The sequence below is a fragment of the Aquila chrysaetos genome, chromosome 5 (assembly GCF_900496995.4).
Source record: "Aquila chrysaetos chrysaetos chromosome 5, bAquChr1.4, whole genome shotgun sequence".
Lineage (NCBI taxonomy): Eukaryota > Metazoa > Chordata > Aves > Accipitriformes > Accipitridae > Aquila > Aquila chrysaetos.
Window position 1 is genome coordinate 8453515 of NC_044008.1, and position 16106 is coordinate 8469620.

A 16106-nucleotide genomic window follows, 5' to 3' on the forward strand; every position below is an offset into this window, starting at 1 on the left:
CGAAGCAGAGGCAGTGCACCGAATTTCACTCGGTGAATCTGAGCGCAAACTTTGGCTAACGTACGGAGCAAAAATATTTCACCGCCGCCTATCCCAGCTCCAGGAATAATCCCTCCCTTTTATCTCGTTTGTGTAGATAACGCCTGTAGGTGACCGGGAAGACTGTGTAAGTTCATTTTTCAGCTCTGCCGGCGTCAGATGTTTGGGAAAAAAAAATAGCTAAGTTAAATGAAATTTTAAAAAAACCGCTGAATTTCTCCAAACCCACAACGTCATCATCGATAACGGCGTTTGCTTAAATAACGCAACTTCGCCGAATGATAAATCAGTACAATAAATAATAGACCGGTGACCTTAACTCCTCCCCGCCCCAGGGGCGGGGCCGGCGACTGCGCGCCCGCGCAAAGCTGGGTATAAGGGTGCGCACCCGCGCCTATAGGCGGGCGCAGACCCGCTATAGGTAGAGCCGTGCCCGCAGGTGTAACGCCCCGGGGGCGTGGCCGCGGAGGGGGCGTGGCCGAGAGGGGCGTGGCGGGGGGGCGTGGCGCGGCGCGGCGCGGCGGGAGGCGGCTCGGGGGGCGCAGCATGAGGGCGCGCCCCCCCCCCCGCCGGCCGCCCCAGCGCCCCCGCGCCATGGAGGGCTTCGCCGCCCGCGGCTACGGCACCGGCGGGCCCGACAACCGGCCGCTCTTCGGGGAGACCTCGGCCAGGGTAAGGCGGGCGGGGGGGGCGGTGAGCGGCCCCGCTTTGCGGGGGAAGGGGAAAAAAACGCCGCCCGCAACGCAAAGGGGGACCCCCAAAACATCACCCCCCCCAAAACAACCCCTCCGACAAAATAAAACCCGGCAAAGGAAATGCAGCAGCGAGCTCCCCCCACCCTACCCCAACGTAAGTGCCCCCCCAATAATGAAGAACGTCGTTCCCCCCCCCCCAACGTAAACGCCCCCCAATAATGAAGAACGTCCCCAGCTCCCCCCCGCAGGAATAACGGCAGCCCCCCCCCCCCCCCTCGCCCCAGGGCTCAGCAAACGCAGCGAGCACCGCAGGCAGCCGAACAAGCCAGCCCCCTAACAGCGAGGAACCTGCCAACAAATTTAAAAAAAAAACAAACAACAAACCAAAACATAAAATAAGAAAGAATATCCTCAGCTCCGTCATCCCCTCAAACCAGCATCAAAAAATCAGGAAAGCTGCACCCCCGTGGAGGCCCCCAAATTCCAAAAGAAAGAAGCCCTTCAAATTGGCAGAATTGTTAAAAAAAACCCAAATAAAACAAAAACAAGCCCCTCCTGATCAGTGCCCCAAAACAAAAATAAGCCATCAAAAACTCCCCAAACAAACAAAAAACCCCCCAAATTTAAAAAAAAACCCCAAACACATCCCCAGAACAAATCCCCAAAGCGAGAACCCCTCCCCAAATAAAAAAGAAACTCCCCAAACACCCCTCCCTGCCCCCCCCCCCCCCAAGAAATAAACTTCCAAATAATCCCCCCCAAACCAAGCACACACCCCCCCCCCCCAGACCCCCAGCAGGGGCTCGGGGGACCCCCCAAGCAGGGCTGGGAAGGGGCTGGGGCTCAGGCCAAGGGGGGGTCACCCCGGCCAGGGTGCCCCATCCAGGCGCACGTGGCCCCGCAGCCCCCCCCCCCCCCCCCCCCAAATCAGAGCCCAGGGCTGCAGCACCCCGAGCTGTAACTCACCCAATTTTTGGGGGTCTTTGCTGGGGATGGAGGGGGGGACACACTTGGTGGTCTCCTGGTAATTCCGTTTTCTTCCTCGGCCGGGTGCGCGGCGGTGGCTGACGTGCACGGCAGTGACTCTTCAGGTGACGATCCCCCATAAGCCGCTCAGCCGGGCAGCTTTTCGGCAGGGTTCGGGGAGTGCTTTGGGGGGGCTGCCCTGGGGAGGGGGGTCCCCGATCCCTTGGGAATCGCGATAGGATAGCCGGCGGCGCGCGCCCCTTTCCAGCGGGGTGACGGCGGTTCGCGGCTTGGGGTTTGTCCCCTGGGAGGAGAGGTGATACCCGTCAACGTGCGCGTGGGTTTTGGAGGGGTGCAGGCTGAAATTGCGCTAAGTTATTCGCAAAAATATATAAAATGCATAATCCATCCCCCCCCCCCCAAATACTTGGAAATGCTGCTAAAATGATAATGTTTAATAAAAATATAAATAAAGTGATACCAGCCAAATTTAGGGGGAAAGCCAGAATGATGTGGGATAGGAGGAGGACAGGCGGGACCTCGGAGAGGATGAATTGAGGGGGGACGGCTCTCCCCCACCAGTGGGTGCCGGCCCTGATGGGGAGCGCTGGAGGCGAAGGGACCTTTGCCCGGTCCTCAGTCAGGTATTTTGGGAAGCTTCCAGGGATGGAGACTCCTGCGGACCGGGATGTGCCGTCAGAGCCAGGCAGCAATCCCGGCAGGCAAACCCCAAACTTTCCAGCCCAGGTCAAGCCTTCGATCCCTGACCCCCCCGTCTCTTTCCGGCTGCAGCTCTGCTCGCAAAGGAGAGCGGTAAATTGTAAACATGGGATGCTAATTCCAGTTCCTGTGATCTGGTGAATCCCAGATCCCGGCGATCCGGTGTCCTGCACATCACCCCCTGCCTGTCTCCTCTGGCTGGTTTTGGAACCCGTCGTACGGGACCAGCGGCGGCCGATGGTCTCTCCCTGCCGTACCCGTGTCCGAGGGACAAGGGATCGCCGTGCTGGCCCGGGGTGGTTTCCTCCGGGATTCAAAACTTTGCCTTAAAACGGGAACAGGTCTGCCAGGAGGAGCGCGTTTGCCCGTGCCCCGGCTCCGCTTTTGGGTCTCTTGCAAGCGATGGCCGGTGCCGGCAAACCGGGACCCTCCGCTTGGGCTGGCACGAGGCCGCAGGCAGGGGCAGTGCTCGTGCCCCAGGAAGCCCTGCACCCAAATCGGGGGTCCCGCACCCTTGCCGGCGGTTGCAGATGGATGTAGAGGTGGGGATGCCCTCTTCTTGCCTTCTTACGCTCTCCTGCTCTCCACGCTGGTGGCTTTGGGGCTAAAGCCGCCCCGTGGGGACGAGAGAGGCGGGCAGCAGCATCGGCCTCCCTCCCCTGCCACGGTCCGGCTGCTCCTGCCAAGCTCGCCCTCCCGTGCCGGGCTCCCGAGCGGAGATCGGGGGCAAAGCTGGTACCAGAGAAGTCCCTGGTGGGAAGGGGGAGTGACAACACGATGCCGGTGGATGCCAAGCGCTGTGGATTCAGCTGTGGTTACCAGGGAGGCAGCGCTGGCAGCGAGCGGGTATGAGATGACACAAAGCAAAGGCACGAGCGGTAAGGTGGCGAAGAGGAGACGGAGCGTCGCAGATGCAGGACTTCTTAGGAAAGAGGTTGAAAGTAGAAGCTGCTTGGGTTCCTCCGTGACGGGAGCATTTAAATATAAGCGGGTGGGTGTTAATTGCTGTGGGTTGGAAGCGGAAGGCAATAGGAAGAGGCTGAGGAGCTCCAGATGGGAATGAGGAGCCTTCGAGGGCACAACAGCGCGTCCCCGTGTCTTGCAGCGGGAGGGTGGCCAGCGTGGTCCTGAGCGCAGCTCTTCTCGTGTATAGCATATACTGTCTGCTATTCCACGTAGTTCAATCTGGCACTAGATTAAGGTATCCCCTATGGCTGCAACGGGCTGCAATTGCTGCCGACCATCTGGACTTGCTGATGTAAGGCATAAAAATGGCTTTTCTGTCATGCCTGCAGAGATGCCACCAGGTACCCACCTCCCAGGGGACCAGCCCGTTCCCCTGTCCTGGCCGAGCCTCTGCCAGGAGCTTGTTCCCTGTGGGCTCAGCCTGCAAGCCGCTAACTTGAGGATGCAAGGTGCCGAGCTGGAAGGAGGCAAAGAGCAAAGCTCTTGCTCTCTCAAAGCCCGTGGTGCGGGCGCAGTTGTGCAGATACACCCTCGGTCCTGCCTCAGTTTCCCTGTTGCTCAAAGTAACCCTGACCCAGGTCCCGAAGGATCCTGGATTGTGCCCTCCCGCTTTGCGAGGGCTTGATGCTTCCTGACCTCGTCTCCCTTTCCCACAGCCAGCTGGAGGGAGACCTGCACCGCAGCAGCTCACTGGGAACAGCCCAGTGCCTCCAGCCCCTGCAACACCCTCCCTGGAGTAGGAGGAGAGGGCAGAAACCCCTCCTGTTTCGAAATGCAGCTTGTGCAACGCTGAAACATGGAATTCATTGCCTGTCTGGCGAACAGCTCGCTACGTCTCGGCTGCTGGCTAGCTGAACGGGGATCCCCGTCAGCGCATCGCGCGCTGCCGGGCTGTATCAGAAGTTGGTGTCCGTGTGTGAGCACCCTGAGCTGGTGTAGGTGATCTCCAGCAGCCTGCATGCTCACTGTTTTGGTGAGCTTTTTTGCTGCTGCTCCTTCTTTTTTTGTACTCTAGCAGCTATCACAATATGTAGTGATCCTGGAGAAAAGTCCTCCCTGAATCAGCTGTGCTGGGTGCAAGAGCTGGCGGTGCCAGCTGGGTGACATGACTTTTAGGACACGTGGCTCATCACAGCCCGTTTCTGCGTGCCCGGTATCCACAAGCGTCTGCCTGGGCTGGGCCGCATGCTCGGACACGGCGCGGAGGTGAAAGGCTCCGTCATCCCCAATCCCTTTAGCCGTCTTGGCCTCTGCTTGTGTATTTTTAACCTTTTTGCTGTGCTAAGCTGCCTGGGGCTGAAGTGTCAGCGGGCACCGGGGAATACAGCCTCTTGCCACTTTGCCAAGCCTGGGATTTCAGGATCAGTGGCTCTAATCCCCGGATCCTGAAATACCTCCTTCTGCCGGCGGCGCATTTGGAAAATTTTAGTGACCGTGGGTTTAACCGCGGGGAAGGGGATGCCCTGACCCCCAGGGACTGGCTGCCACGCGGCAAAGCCACGCTGCTGCCGGCATCCGTACCCGATCCGGCTGTCGCCGTGATGCCCGTCTCTCGGCAGCATGAGATGAGAGGTCCCCGTGCCGGGGGGACGCTCCCTCCCGCACCCCGTAAAACAGGCAGAGAGAAATGCTCCGCAGTCACTGCCGAGTCCGACCCCCTCGTTTTCTCCTGGCAGACCGGTCTCTGTCTTGGCAAAACGGGTAGATTCTCCCCATCTCAAAACAGCCACCCTCCAAGTCTCTAGTTAATTAGGAGAAACCTAATCATGGCTGAGTTTCTGGATGGTGTATCCTGTCCGTAGGTATGCGACCGTGTGTCCGTCCCTCCGAGGCTCTCTGCGGAGAGCCAGCTGTGGCTGTGTGCTCGCCGGGTTAGCTGGACAGGACGGCGACCCACCGCTGCTCTGCAGCCGGCTCCTCGGCTTTCCCTCCCCTTCCTCCGCTGTTCAAAACCCATCTCCCCATGGCACAAAGGGAGAAAGGATCCAGCCGCTCACCTCCTGCCACTCCTTTTGTCCCTGGGGAGCCGAGGCCGAATGCAAACTCTGGTCCCCCCCCCGCCCCATAAAATTGCCTTGGTCGGCTCAGCCAGGTGTGCAGGGCAAGGGCAGAGCAAAACTGCCATCCTCTCCCGATATCGGAGTTGCTTTAGGGGCCAAGGACCCCTCTGCGTACTGTCTAGATTCAAGTTAGCTTTGAGTTCTTTAATTAATTTATTTTAGCTCAGGCAGAGGAGTCCGGCCGAGCTGTCGCGATACGCTCTCGCGGAGGTAGCGTGCTTGCATTTCACCCCATTGCAGCTGTTATTTGCCTGGAGTTACTTCTTAGCTCATTTTTTGGGGTTGGTGGGGGGTGCCTCGTAGATGGCCCCCAGAGGCTGCTCTTGAATCGCTGACACTGCGTGCGGGAACGCCGGTGAGGAGAAGGGGCTCGTGCCTGGCTGGCGAGGACCCTGCGCAGCGGGTGTCGGTGACGATTTCCTATGGAGGTGGGTCGCTTCCCACTGCTGCAGCCACCGCTGTTTTATGTAGAGGAGCTGGGGACTAATAGGAGAGGTTTTGGAGAGTCTGCTTGCTGTGGTCCTTTCCCTTGGGGATGAACACGACCGGAGCACAGCACCTGCGTGTTACTGAACCGCAAGCTCCAGCGAGCCTTAGGCCAGGGCTGGTGCTCTCCTGCAAGAGCATGCTTTGCTCTCTGCCTCCTCTTTGCTCTCTGTTTTCTCCTCCTGCCCCGCCGCTGCCATGCGTTACTTCTTCATGACCTGGGGCTTCTCCTTCTGCAAGTCGTCTTCCAAAATGTAATGCTAGGAGGGAAGAAGGGTGCAAGACCAGGGGGAGGGAAACTTGGGTTGCCCTGCCTGTTGGCTGGGATGTCTTGGGCAAGCTGCTTTCACTGCTCAAACTCTTTTCTCACTTTCCTTTAACCATACCTCTTCAATGACTCTCAGTATAATTAATTGAAGCTCTAGGGCTTTTCTCTCTGCACATCTTTTCTGCTGTAGCTGTTCTTGTAGCATTTTATTTAGGGAGCCATCCGTCTGAGGTGTTATACCTGACTCTGTACAACCCAGTCTGACTTTGGTGATAGATGTTTATACTCAGAGCAGCACCACGAAGAAAGGGAGGAGGCAGGTATTCCAGCAGGGATGGGAATGTTCTCCTTTTGCATCAAGTTGTTTCTTACTCCAGCGAGTGCATCAGTATGGGGTCCTGCCCTGGGTGCTCTGAGCCCACGGTCACGCAGCCCAGTGTCACTGCTGGTCCCTGCCCCTGTGCCATCTGGGGTGGGACTGCGATGCTGACACTGAGGGATACCTCTCCCCAGGTGCAAAAATGTTGCCTCCTCCCAGCCAAGTGTTTTATACTGATGGGGAGCAGCAGAAAGAAGCAGGGCGGGGAATACCTGTCCATCCAAGCAGGGCCATCCTGAGGCATGTTCAGGTCTGCTGGTGTTATGGGGGAACATTTGGGGTGCAGGGAACACTTCACCTCCTTGCCAGCAGCCCAAAAATTCCCACCTAAGACACTATCAAGCTATTCATTCTCAGGCACTGAGGCTAAATAAACTTTTCCTGACAAGCTCCATCTGTGCACTCCCACTTTTTAAATTTTTTTTAAAAAGGATTTACACCCCTGTAATCGATTAGGACATAGTGAAGAAGGCGACTGCAAATGAGCAAACCTGCTGCACAAGGACTTGGTCAGTACAACCTCCCTGAGGTCCATGGAGTCAGAAGAAGGGAAACCTTCCTGCATGGCAGGGCTGACCAGGGAGCCTTGAGGGTGCTGCTGGGTGTGCTGGGGATAACGTGGGTCCTGGCTGATGCGGTGCTCTGGGTGTTGTTGGTTACCTGTCTGGTTTATGTGTTTTTTGGGGGGTTTTTTGGGGCAAGGTTTGTGTGTAACTGTCCTCTCTTTTCTTCAGGACAGAGTCATCAATCTAGTTGTTGGCGGCTTAACGTCCTTGCTGCTTGTAGTAAGTATCTCCCATCCCGTCCCATGTTTCGTGCCTCCCTTAGGTGACAGGGTGAAAATCGGAGTTCCTCCCCAAAATGGGTGGCAAAACTTCACTGACCTAAGAGGCTGTAGTTTAGGGCCTGGGTAGTCACTTTGGGGCGCATCTGTCTTTTGAAACTCTTTGACAACAGGAGAAGGAGAATACCTTTCTTCAAGCTGCGTTTTAAGATCTAGTTGTGCAACAAAAAGCCCCAAGTCCATGGGCAGATTGTCCATCCTGGCTGAACGTGAGGCTGGGTGAGATGACAAAGTGCTTATGACCCAGGGGAATGTCTTTGCTTCTCTTTACTTCCTTCTATTTATGATTTCTTTCCCTCTATTTATGGCTTATAGAAGTTTTTCCAAAGTTTGTCACTTTGTCTCGAGTTATGCTTTCCCCAAGCTTTAAAAGACAAACGCAACGCCATCGTGACTGGAGAGCAGCAGTTCTGCGGTCCATGGCGGCAGCATCGTTTGCGAGCCGAGGTGCAGGGAAGCAGTAGGGAAAGCCAAGGTGCCAGCTGGTGGAAAGCTTGGCTGAAGGGATGCTCCTACACGGGCAGCATGCACCCCCGTGCCTGCTGGCTTTATGGGTACTTGCAGGATGGTTTCCAGCAACAAGCCAGTGTAGCAAAGCTTTTATTGGTGGTTTTTTTTTTTTTTTTTTCAGCCCTCTTAAGTCTGCAGTTGCATCAAAACGTTTCTCCTCCAGAATTTTCCATTTCCCTCCAGCTCTTCACAGGGTGGGAGTTAAAGAGCAGGGAGGGGGGTACAGAACTGGATGCGAGTGCTGCGGTACACCAGCCTTCGGGGCAATTCTCTTCTCATTGCAGCTGTGACGGCAGGCGAGAGCAGTCTTCATCTTTGTTTTCCTCCATACAGGTCACTCTAATCAGTGCTTTTGTCTTCCCGCAACTACCTCCAAAACCTGTGAATATATTTTTTGCTTTCTGCATCTCCTTGTGTTGCATTTCTGCTGGCATACTTGTAAGTACCGCCACATTTGCCGTGCGAGCTTTTGAGTCTATGACTGAGGATGAAGTCTGAATAAAATCTACTTTATGTGGTGCTGCCTTCTTTTTTACACTTTCCTAGAAAAGCTTTCCTGCCTCTATAAAACAAGTTGACAATGAAAGACTAGTGACCAGTTTTGTATTTGCTGCAGAGTAAGCGTGTGAACTAAGCCAACTTCTGCAGACCAGCTGTGATGCAAGACTTGTCACCTCTGTGACAATGCCACCCGTAGCTGCCAGTGGAGATGTGAAATAGGAGACTGGGGAGCAGAGCAGTGAGATGGGAAAGCAGAGATGGATTGTGCTGCAGAAGACCAGGCTGGAGCAAAACACTTGAAGTGGGGGGGCCAGCCAGGCACTTGCAGAAGTCAGTGACTTCTCAGGCCCAGGGGATGAGTTACAGTGGCAGGAATCTACAGCAGGTGGCATTTCACTGGGGTAGTAGCAAGAGGTTCCTCTACTCAACAGTTGTGGCACCCCAGGAGAGTTGGTCCAAACTGTTGCCAAAGGGAACTGGCAGGTCAGAGTTCACAGAATCACAGCATAGTTTGGGTTGGAAGGGACCTTCAAAGAGCATCTAGTCCAACGCCCCTGCCATGGGCAGGGATATCAGCAGCTCCTTCCTCTGCTGTACCTTTGCATACTTGGAGCATTCTCCTTCTTCCAGCTGTGACCTGGAGCGGTCAGAGCCCTGAGCCCCTGACCCTCACTGCTGGGAAGGTGCTCTGCGCTGCCTGGTCAGTACCAGTTTCTGGTTCTATGGCTGCTAGCCATGACTCTGCCCAAGATCAATTATGTAGTGCAAAACCTGACAATTGTCCTCATCAACCAGGGTGTAGCCAGTTTTGAGTGTTAAAAAAAAAAACACCTAACCCCCCCACCCTCTTCAACAAAGCTGACAAGACAACCCATGTCTTCACAGATAACCTGGCACCCTAGTTTCACAAACAAACAGCCTTGTTTGGGGGAGAAACACCCTGCCAAATTCTTGTTTGTGTATTCTACAAGCATGCTAAGAAAGCAGGTGGTATTTCTTAATTGTTAAGAAAATCAGCTGAACTCTACACCTAGTCTCCTCCAGTCAGATGAAGCTGGGTTGTTTTCCAGAAAAAAAAAAAAAAAAAAAGGTCTAGAAGGTGCCAGGTCAGTTACCATAGAAAGTTTCCTCAGAAGTACCTGGCATTGTAAAGTAATACAACCTCCTTCTCTCTTCTAGATCTACTGGTATCGACAAGGAGACCTGGAACCTAAATTTAGGAACCTAATTTACTATATATTATTTTCTATCGTCATGTTATGTATATGTGCCAACCTGTACTTCCATGAAGTGGGTAAATGATGGACATTGGGAATACCCAGCGATGACGCTGCTGTGTCAGACAGACTGCTATCAGCTCAGCTCTCGGCTCTACCCGAGATATTTAAGTGAGGACAGTCAGCATGAGAGGAAAGAAGTGGGTTGTGCAAGGATAAAACAGTACATGATTTTCATGTAAATGTATATGTAATGTCCCTCTTGTTGGGGAGAATTATTGCCATAAGACGTGACATTCTGCTTTTTTTTGAAGAGCTACTGTTGCACTTAATGAACATTCCAGTTGTACTGATGTTTCAGAATGGCACAAGCTTTTTCATTTTGGAAAAAACTGCATTTTTTATTACTGTACATATAAACTGCAGCATTGCAAGGATCTGTAGCAGTATAAATAAATGGCATCTTACAGTTACGTAAGACAAATACTCTTTATTTTGTTTAAACTGAATATACAATTATTTCTGTTCCCTAGGCAACCATTTAAAACTACAACTTATTTTTCACATTAACAAAACCACAGACTGAAAAAGACCAACTCTTGATTATGAAGAGCTAATTACCGAAATAAATAAAATAATTTATACATGAGTCTTTAGTTTCTATAGCTTTTTCTCTCAATTCCTAACTAACAGGCTGCTGCTCAGCCTAGTGTCTGTTTCAAACCCTTGAATGTAGGAATTAATTGGCTTCCTTTGCCTTGGGGCCCTATGCCCAAATTCTCACAGAGCTATTTCTCCAAGACTTTGCCACCTCCACACCACCCCCCATCTACTAACTTGCTGCATAAATCACCTCTGGAGAGGTGGCAGATAGTGTCATGTAAACAATGAGAGAGACAAATGTTCCAGCCTACTCACAGCAATCTTCAAAGAAGTTACAAGCTTGTGGGGGGAGGCTGGTGGGTCCCAGTAGCTTCCCTTTCTCATAGCCCTTCCCTTTTTATTCAGCTTGCTGTAGTGATGAAGAAAAAAAAAAAAAAATTTCCACAAGTGATCTCTCTGAACTCTGTCCGTTGCCAGCAACGGACTCCAGGAACAAGCAGACCAGGCAAGTCCCGTAAGCATCTGTGTCTTCTTCCTATGCCGTAGACGTACTGATAAGCCAGATGAGATGGGAATACAGACCATTTCTTCATGATGCTGCCCATGCTCCCTCCCTGAAGTCTTTGATGGAATACATTTCTTCCTGAAATGCAACAGTCTCTCTTACTCCGTGTATTACAAGAGTCAGTAAGTGCAGAAATCCTCACCCATTCTTCATGAAACATGTGCAAACTAATTCTTGCTGTGGCACTAAGAGGCTACAGTCCACAGTCCTTGACTTCTGTCCAGTTTTCCAGCTGTGCAGTTCAGCACACCAGTAACAAGTCAGATCAGAACTGACCATGTGGATCCTAGCAGTGAGCACTGCAACAGAGGTTCTTTAAAACACTGAAACACCCCAGCTGAGACGGAGTACATCAGGCTTCGGTTGGCTGCTCTGTAACCCTTTACAAATGAGGTAATAGCCTGAGCAGAGAAAGTGCACTGTAGTCATTTCAAACTGGAAGTTTCTGATTAAAGATACGGACTGACTGCTTTCTTTGGAACTGTGGCACAGGGTTGTAACTAATTTCATAATGCAAACATGGTCAATAGAAAATGGACATGATTACTGCTTCTCAGTGACAGCTCACTAAATCTTCAACATCCTTTGAATCTTCCGAGTCAGGACTGCCCAACGATGAGCCAATAATGTGTGACCCATCTCCGTGATGCTGTAGGATAGGATCTGTCAAGAGACGTAGTACATTAGAACTGTTATTTGCTGTGTCATTATAACAAGATATAAAATGCACGTTTAGGAGACAGAAAATGCCGTCTGGAATTTTAATCAATTTTAAGCAACGTGGCTCAAACTAGGCAGTTCTCAGTTTCTAGTTTCAAGGTAAGCTATGACTTATATGGATGTAACTGGTGTGACTCACATTTGGATTCATCAGGTATTACTATATCAGGCCTAGTGCTGACCCTCTGATGGCTCTGCAAGGAGATCCTTCCTCTGGAAAGGCATATTTGTTAGGTGCTGAGTATATCTGTGTTGCTTCCAAGTTTGAGATGACTCTTGGCATTGGGGAGTGTGGCACAAGCTAACAAGCCCTTCCAGGTGAGTACTGTGCAAACACACCCCCAAATAGCCCAGCCCCTCATCATGAGAGGCATCAAGTGCATTTCTGATGCCTCTGGTCTTCTCTCAAGTAAGAATTTTCATTGAAGCACCAGGCATGAAGAAATGCACACTGAAGAAAGAGTTACTTATTAGCCTATGTGTACTAATTCAAGGCTCAAGGGTGATGGAAACAGCTCAGCAAGTGATGAAGCGGCTGCTATTATAATGCTTTTCCCACAAGGTTAAGTGGGACTTTCTTCCACTTCTACTGATAGCAGTTGGGTAACCAACTTGCTTAAAGTTTCATAGCAATGACATGGAAAATTATTTAAGAGAAAGCAAGGATCTAAAGAGTGTTCTTTACAGGAACTCAAAAGTGCCATACTGCTTTAATGAATCCTAGCTCCAACATCAACCATGCACAGGGACTGTTGTACCTGTTAAAGTTGTCAGGGGCAAGACTGATTCGCTGTCTATATCATCTGTTGTCTGGATAAAACCATGGGAAGAAGGAACAATAAGCACAGTCTCATCATCTATTGTAGGCTGATCAACTTGTTCTTCTATCGTTGGAGAACCCAGGTCCTGAACAACACAGAACAGGACATGAGAGTGTACTCTTGGTAGCATAAACAGAAAAATCTCCTTTGCTCAGCCATACTCCACAGTAAGCAATACACTGCCTGGATGAATTTTATCTCATTAAATGGAAATGTCAGCATCTGAGGTAGTTTACTTCAGCATTTATAGGGCATGTTTCATCCCAATGCAGGCATATAAAAAACAAGATGAAAAGAATTCTACCCTGTGAGCAGTATAAGGGCAGGGGGAGAGGAAAGGAGGGACTGCAAGGGGGTGATAAAATGTTCTCTTGTTAAGTCAAATGTTTTGTCTATAAAGAGGAATAATTAAACTTTTCCACTACTTGCTGTCTAGATGTTCTCAGATACTGAAGCAATACCTTTATAGTACTACCAGCTCCACAAATGAAGTAGCTTTACCTGAACTTCTGTGTCAAGTTTTAACTACTGAACACAGAGCTCAAAAGACCCATTTTAATTGCTGTGCCTTGCTTGCCCTGTCACTTGCTGACTGTAGGTTGGCTCCAAACTTTTTTAGCTGGACCTCATTATATCAAAAAATTGGCAACACACTGATTCCTTCCAGGTACAAGTGCTCAATACCCCTGCTCTCTTCCAGTCCTGTAATAGCTGCTGCTGCCTCTTCCCCAGCTCTTGTAGTACTGGAATGGCAGTCATACATCTGGCTTACTCAGTGTCACAACACACTCCAGCAGACTCCTGGTTCTGCAAATGCAGTGAAAAGACATCCTAGATAGTACTGCCAGAATAAGCAGAGATATTTGGATTCCAGTTTTTGTGTGTAACATGCATAAGATTTGTTCAAGCTTCAGGAATCACTGATGCAGAATGCTAGCAAATGTTGCTGGCAGAATGGAAAGTACCTGGATTTATCACTGTTTTCAGAGGGAGCTGGAACTGCTTGGAGAGGTTACAGCCCTCTCTGTTCAAGAAAATCCTGAAGTTCCTCCACCTAGTTATGGCAAAACTTAATTTTCCTACACACTTTCACAATGTTTTTGTAAAGGCAGCTGCCTGAAAACCCTTTCCCTGGTGCTGCTGAAGGAGTTGACTCTCTTTGCTGCAGCTCAGTGATTTAAACTTGGTCCAAACGTGTACCCGTTCATGCAAGTCACAGTATGCCCAACCTGCAAAAGCAGCTTCCTGCAGAGAGCACAGCTGAACCTGCCCATGATAAGCAGTATGTGGAAAGACTTGAAACTGGGAAGAGGAGGCGTGAAAAACTAAAGAAGCCATTGTGGCAAATGGGCACCTTTCCCAGCCAGAAATAATAACACTCTGCAGCATGACTGCCTGCTTCCCACTACCCACACCCACAGTGACAATACAATACTGGCAAGTGCATAAAAACACCACTGACTTAAAGAAAGCAAAATTTAGGCATGTTTTTCTAGAGTAACTTTTCACTTGGAATCGCTCACAGACAGTTCACTATTTCCTAGAATTTAAATACACGTATCAAACTTGAATCTGACTAGAAGTGTAAGGCAAATTAGAATTACAAACTCAGTTTGTCTTTCTGTATAGAAAGTTTAGTACCTCTTTATATCCTGCTAGCCAAAAGCGATTTCTACAAAGCTTAATTAGGAACTAGGTTTATAGCAAAAGTTTACTAATTCTACCTCGACAAGCCAAAATTTTAAACTGAGAGTAGAAAGCTGATGGGCTGCCTCAACTGTTGAGAATCTTATCACAACTATGTCAACCATGAGACAAGAAAGAGGAAAATGGAAAAATAATCCCCAGTTTTGGATGCATTCAGTATTCAAATGCTTCTGTAGCAGCAGACTGCTGAGATGTACAAAGATACTCCTCTTTGTAAGAGCACAATGGATATGCAGTGCCTATTAGAAACTTCTTCACAAAGCCTAACAAAGTCAAAGCATATCAACAATGGATTTTCAAGACTGATAAAGCAGAATTACAGCAACTGTAGAGCACAATGTTTTACAGAACAGGATGGGGTATTTGAATCTAACTCATCTCTTCCCACAGTCTAAACTCATCAAGCTTCTAAGGAAAGAGGTATTTTCTACCCACTAAAGAGAGTTACCTTCTTTTTAGCATCTCTATTTCCTCGACTTACTCATTATCATAGTTCCAGCAACTGAAAGATGGAGGAATTTAGTATGAGCAATCCCAATGCCTGAAATTATTTGGATAAGCTCATTTCTGCATCTCAGGTGTTGCAGCTGAATAAAACTGAGGCCAGAGAAATAGCTTAAATGCTTCAAATTCCAATTTAACAGATACTTACTGGAGTAGTATGTTTAATAGAAGTCCTCAAAAATGGAAACTGTGGTGCACCTCGAAATATGTTATTAGATTCATAGAGCAAAGCCTAAATACCTCACCTCCCTTGCTCAGCAGTCTATCTACTTGTAAAGTATGTGTGTTGGACAATTAACAGCCTAGTTTAAAGCAACAGCATCAAACAGTAATCGGATGAAGGCAACTGTTCGGTGCCACTAATATTGCCACTTTCCACAGTCATCATGCAAAAGTACCCTGAGCAGTGAAGCAACTCCACGGCTAGTGAGGTATTCAATGCTCCAGACTAAGTAAAATATAAGCCTCAGTACCAAATTAAATGCTATCACTTTCACACCCGTAACATATTAATGAAGTTCAAGGATAGAGGATCTGAACAAAATACTCATAGAACTACGACATACATGAAATCACTGACATATTTCATATAAATAGCTTAATATAAAGGTCAAAGATGCAGAAATGGGGAAAATACCAAGTATCACGCACTCCCGTACCTCAGTAACATAAGTGCTGGGTAAATCAGAGTGAGAATCCTCTTCCTGTTTCAGGCTGGTATCTGAAATCTCTTCCTCAGTTCTTACCATAACTCCATCCATCAGCTCACTACTGTTCCTGCTGCTGAATTTGGAGGCATCGTCCTCATTGTAGGCTGCCTGTTCTTCATCACCCAGCTTGGACTGATGGATATCATCTGGGAAAGTATTTGTTTCTAGGGTATCGGGAGGATCTGTCAGGTCAGCTGACTGAATATCTGAATCAACAGTAAGTTCTGCCTGAGTGACAGAGGAGGAGATATCTTCAGCAGCAACGGTGCGGATTATGACACTTGGCGTGTGGCACTGCACTGTGACATTGTCACTTGTATTTAGCAAATGCTCTGGCTGTAAGCAGTATTTGCAAAAAGACACACAAACAAAAAACAAAAAATGTCAGAGACTTTCCTCCAAGTTATCTTCAAATCTTTCAGCAAATAAAAGCAAAAGGATTCAAAGAACTCATTACTAAGTGTAATTTAGAGTTTTACATATATAGTATGCTAGCCCAGATCATCTGTTGACCTTTCATGGCCTTAAATGATGAATTCGTAGACTGAATTTGGTGTAAACTGTTCTTTAAGTCACAAATAATGTAAATATGTAATATGAAAGTGGCAACTGTTCAGGTGAGGATCACTGTAGATTCAAAAGATCAGAGGTTTTTCCCCTGAATTTTGCATCACTTGTTAGTCAATCTCCAGTTTGCTTCCCCTTCCCTCCCTCTAATAAAAAGTAATACTGTCACTACTATACAAGTTTTGTGAACACCAATATTCATTTGTGAGAGTAACTGGAAACATCAGGAAACTGTAGTATTTTGTTTTGCTGGGGGGC

At 49.4% G+C, this 16106-nt stretch overlaps 2 protein-coding genes across 6 annotated transcripts in view; one reads left to right on the top strand and one right to left on the bottom strand.

Moving 5' to 3' along the window:
• The first annotated feature begins 533 nt into the window (after positions 1–533).
• TMEM243 (transmembrane protein 243) lies at positions 534–10124 on the top strand. Its single transcript, XM_030013654.2, has 4 exons — positions 534–711; positions 7314–7364; positions 8267–8371; positions 9614–10124. Exons 1-4 carry the CDS (start codon positions 586–588, stop codon positions 9734–9736), a joined length of 405 nt encoding a protein of 134 aa, XP_029869514.1. The 5' UTR covers positions 534–585; the 3' UTR covers positions 9737–10124.
• A 2-nt stretch (positions 10125–10126) lies between these two features.
• Positions 10127–16106, bottom strand: part of DMTF1 (cyclin D binding myb like transcription factor 1) — a 30804-nt gene continuing 24824 nt past the window's right edge. For all 5 annotated transcript variants that reach the window (XM_041123379.1, XM_041123380.1, XM_030013652.2 and 2 more), the window contains 3 exons: positions 15231–15617; positions 12298–12445; positions 10127–11482 (listed from right to left, as the gene is read on the bottom strand). In XM_041123379.1, the coding sequence (XP_040979313.1) occupies positions 11373–11482; positions 12298–12445; positions 15231–15617 (645 nt within the window). In that variant the 3' untranslated portion in view covers positions 10127–11372. The remainder of the gene's footprint in view (positions 11483–12297; positions 12446–15230; positions 15618–16106) is intronic.

Coding starts and splice junctions, on each gene's coding strand:
- TMEM243 (XM_030013654.2), top strand. CDS start 586: ATGAGGGCGCGCCCCCCCCCCCGCCGGCCGCCCCAGCGCCCCCGCGCC. Junction 712..7,313: donor TCGGGGAGACCTCGGCCAGG/GTAAGGCGGGCG, acceptor TCTTTTCTTCAG/GACAGAGTCATCAATCTAGT. Junction 8,372..9,613: donor GCATTTCTGCTGGCATACTT/GTAAGTACCGCC, acceptor TCTCTCTTCTAG/ATCTACTGGTATCGACAAGG.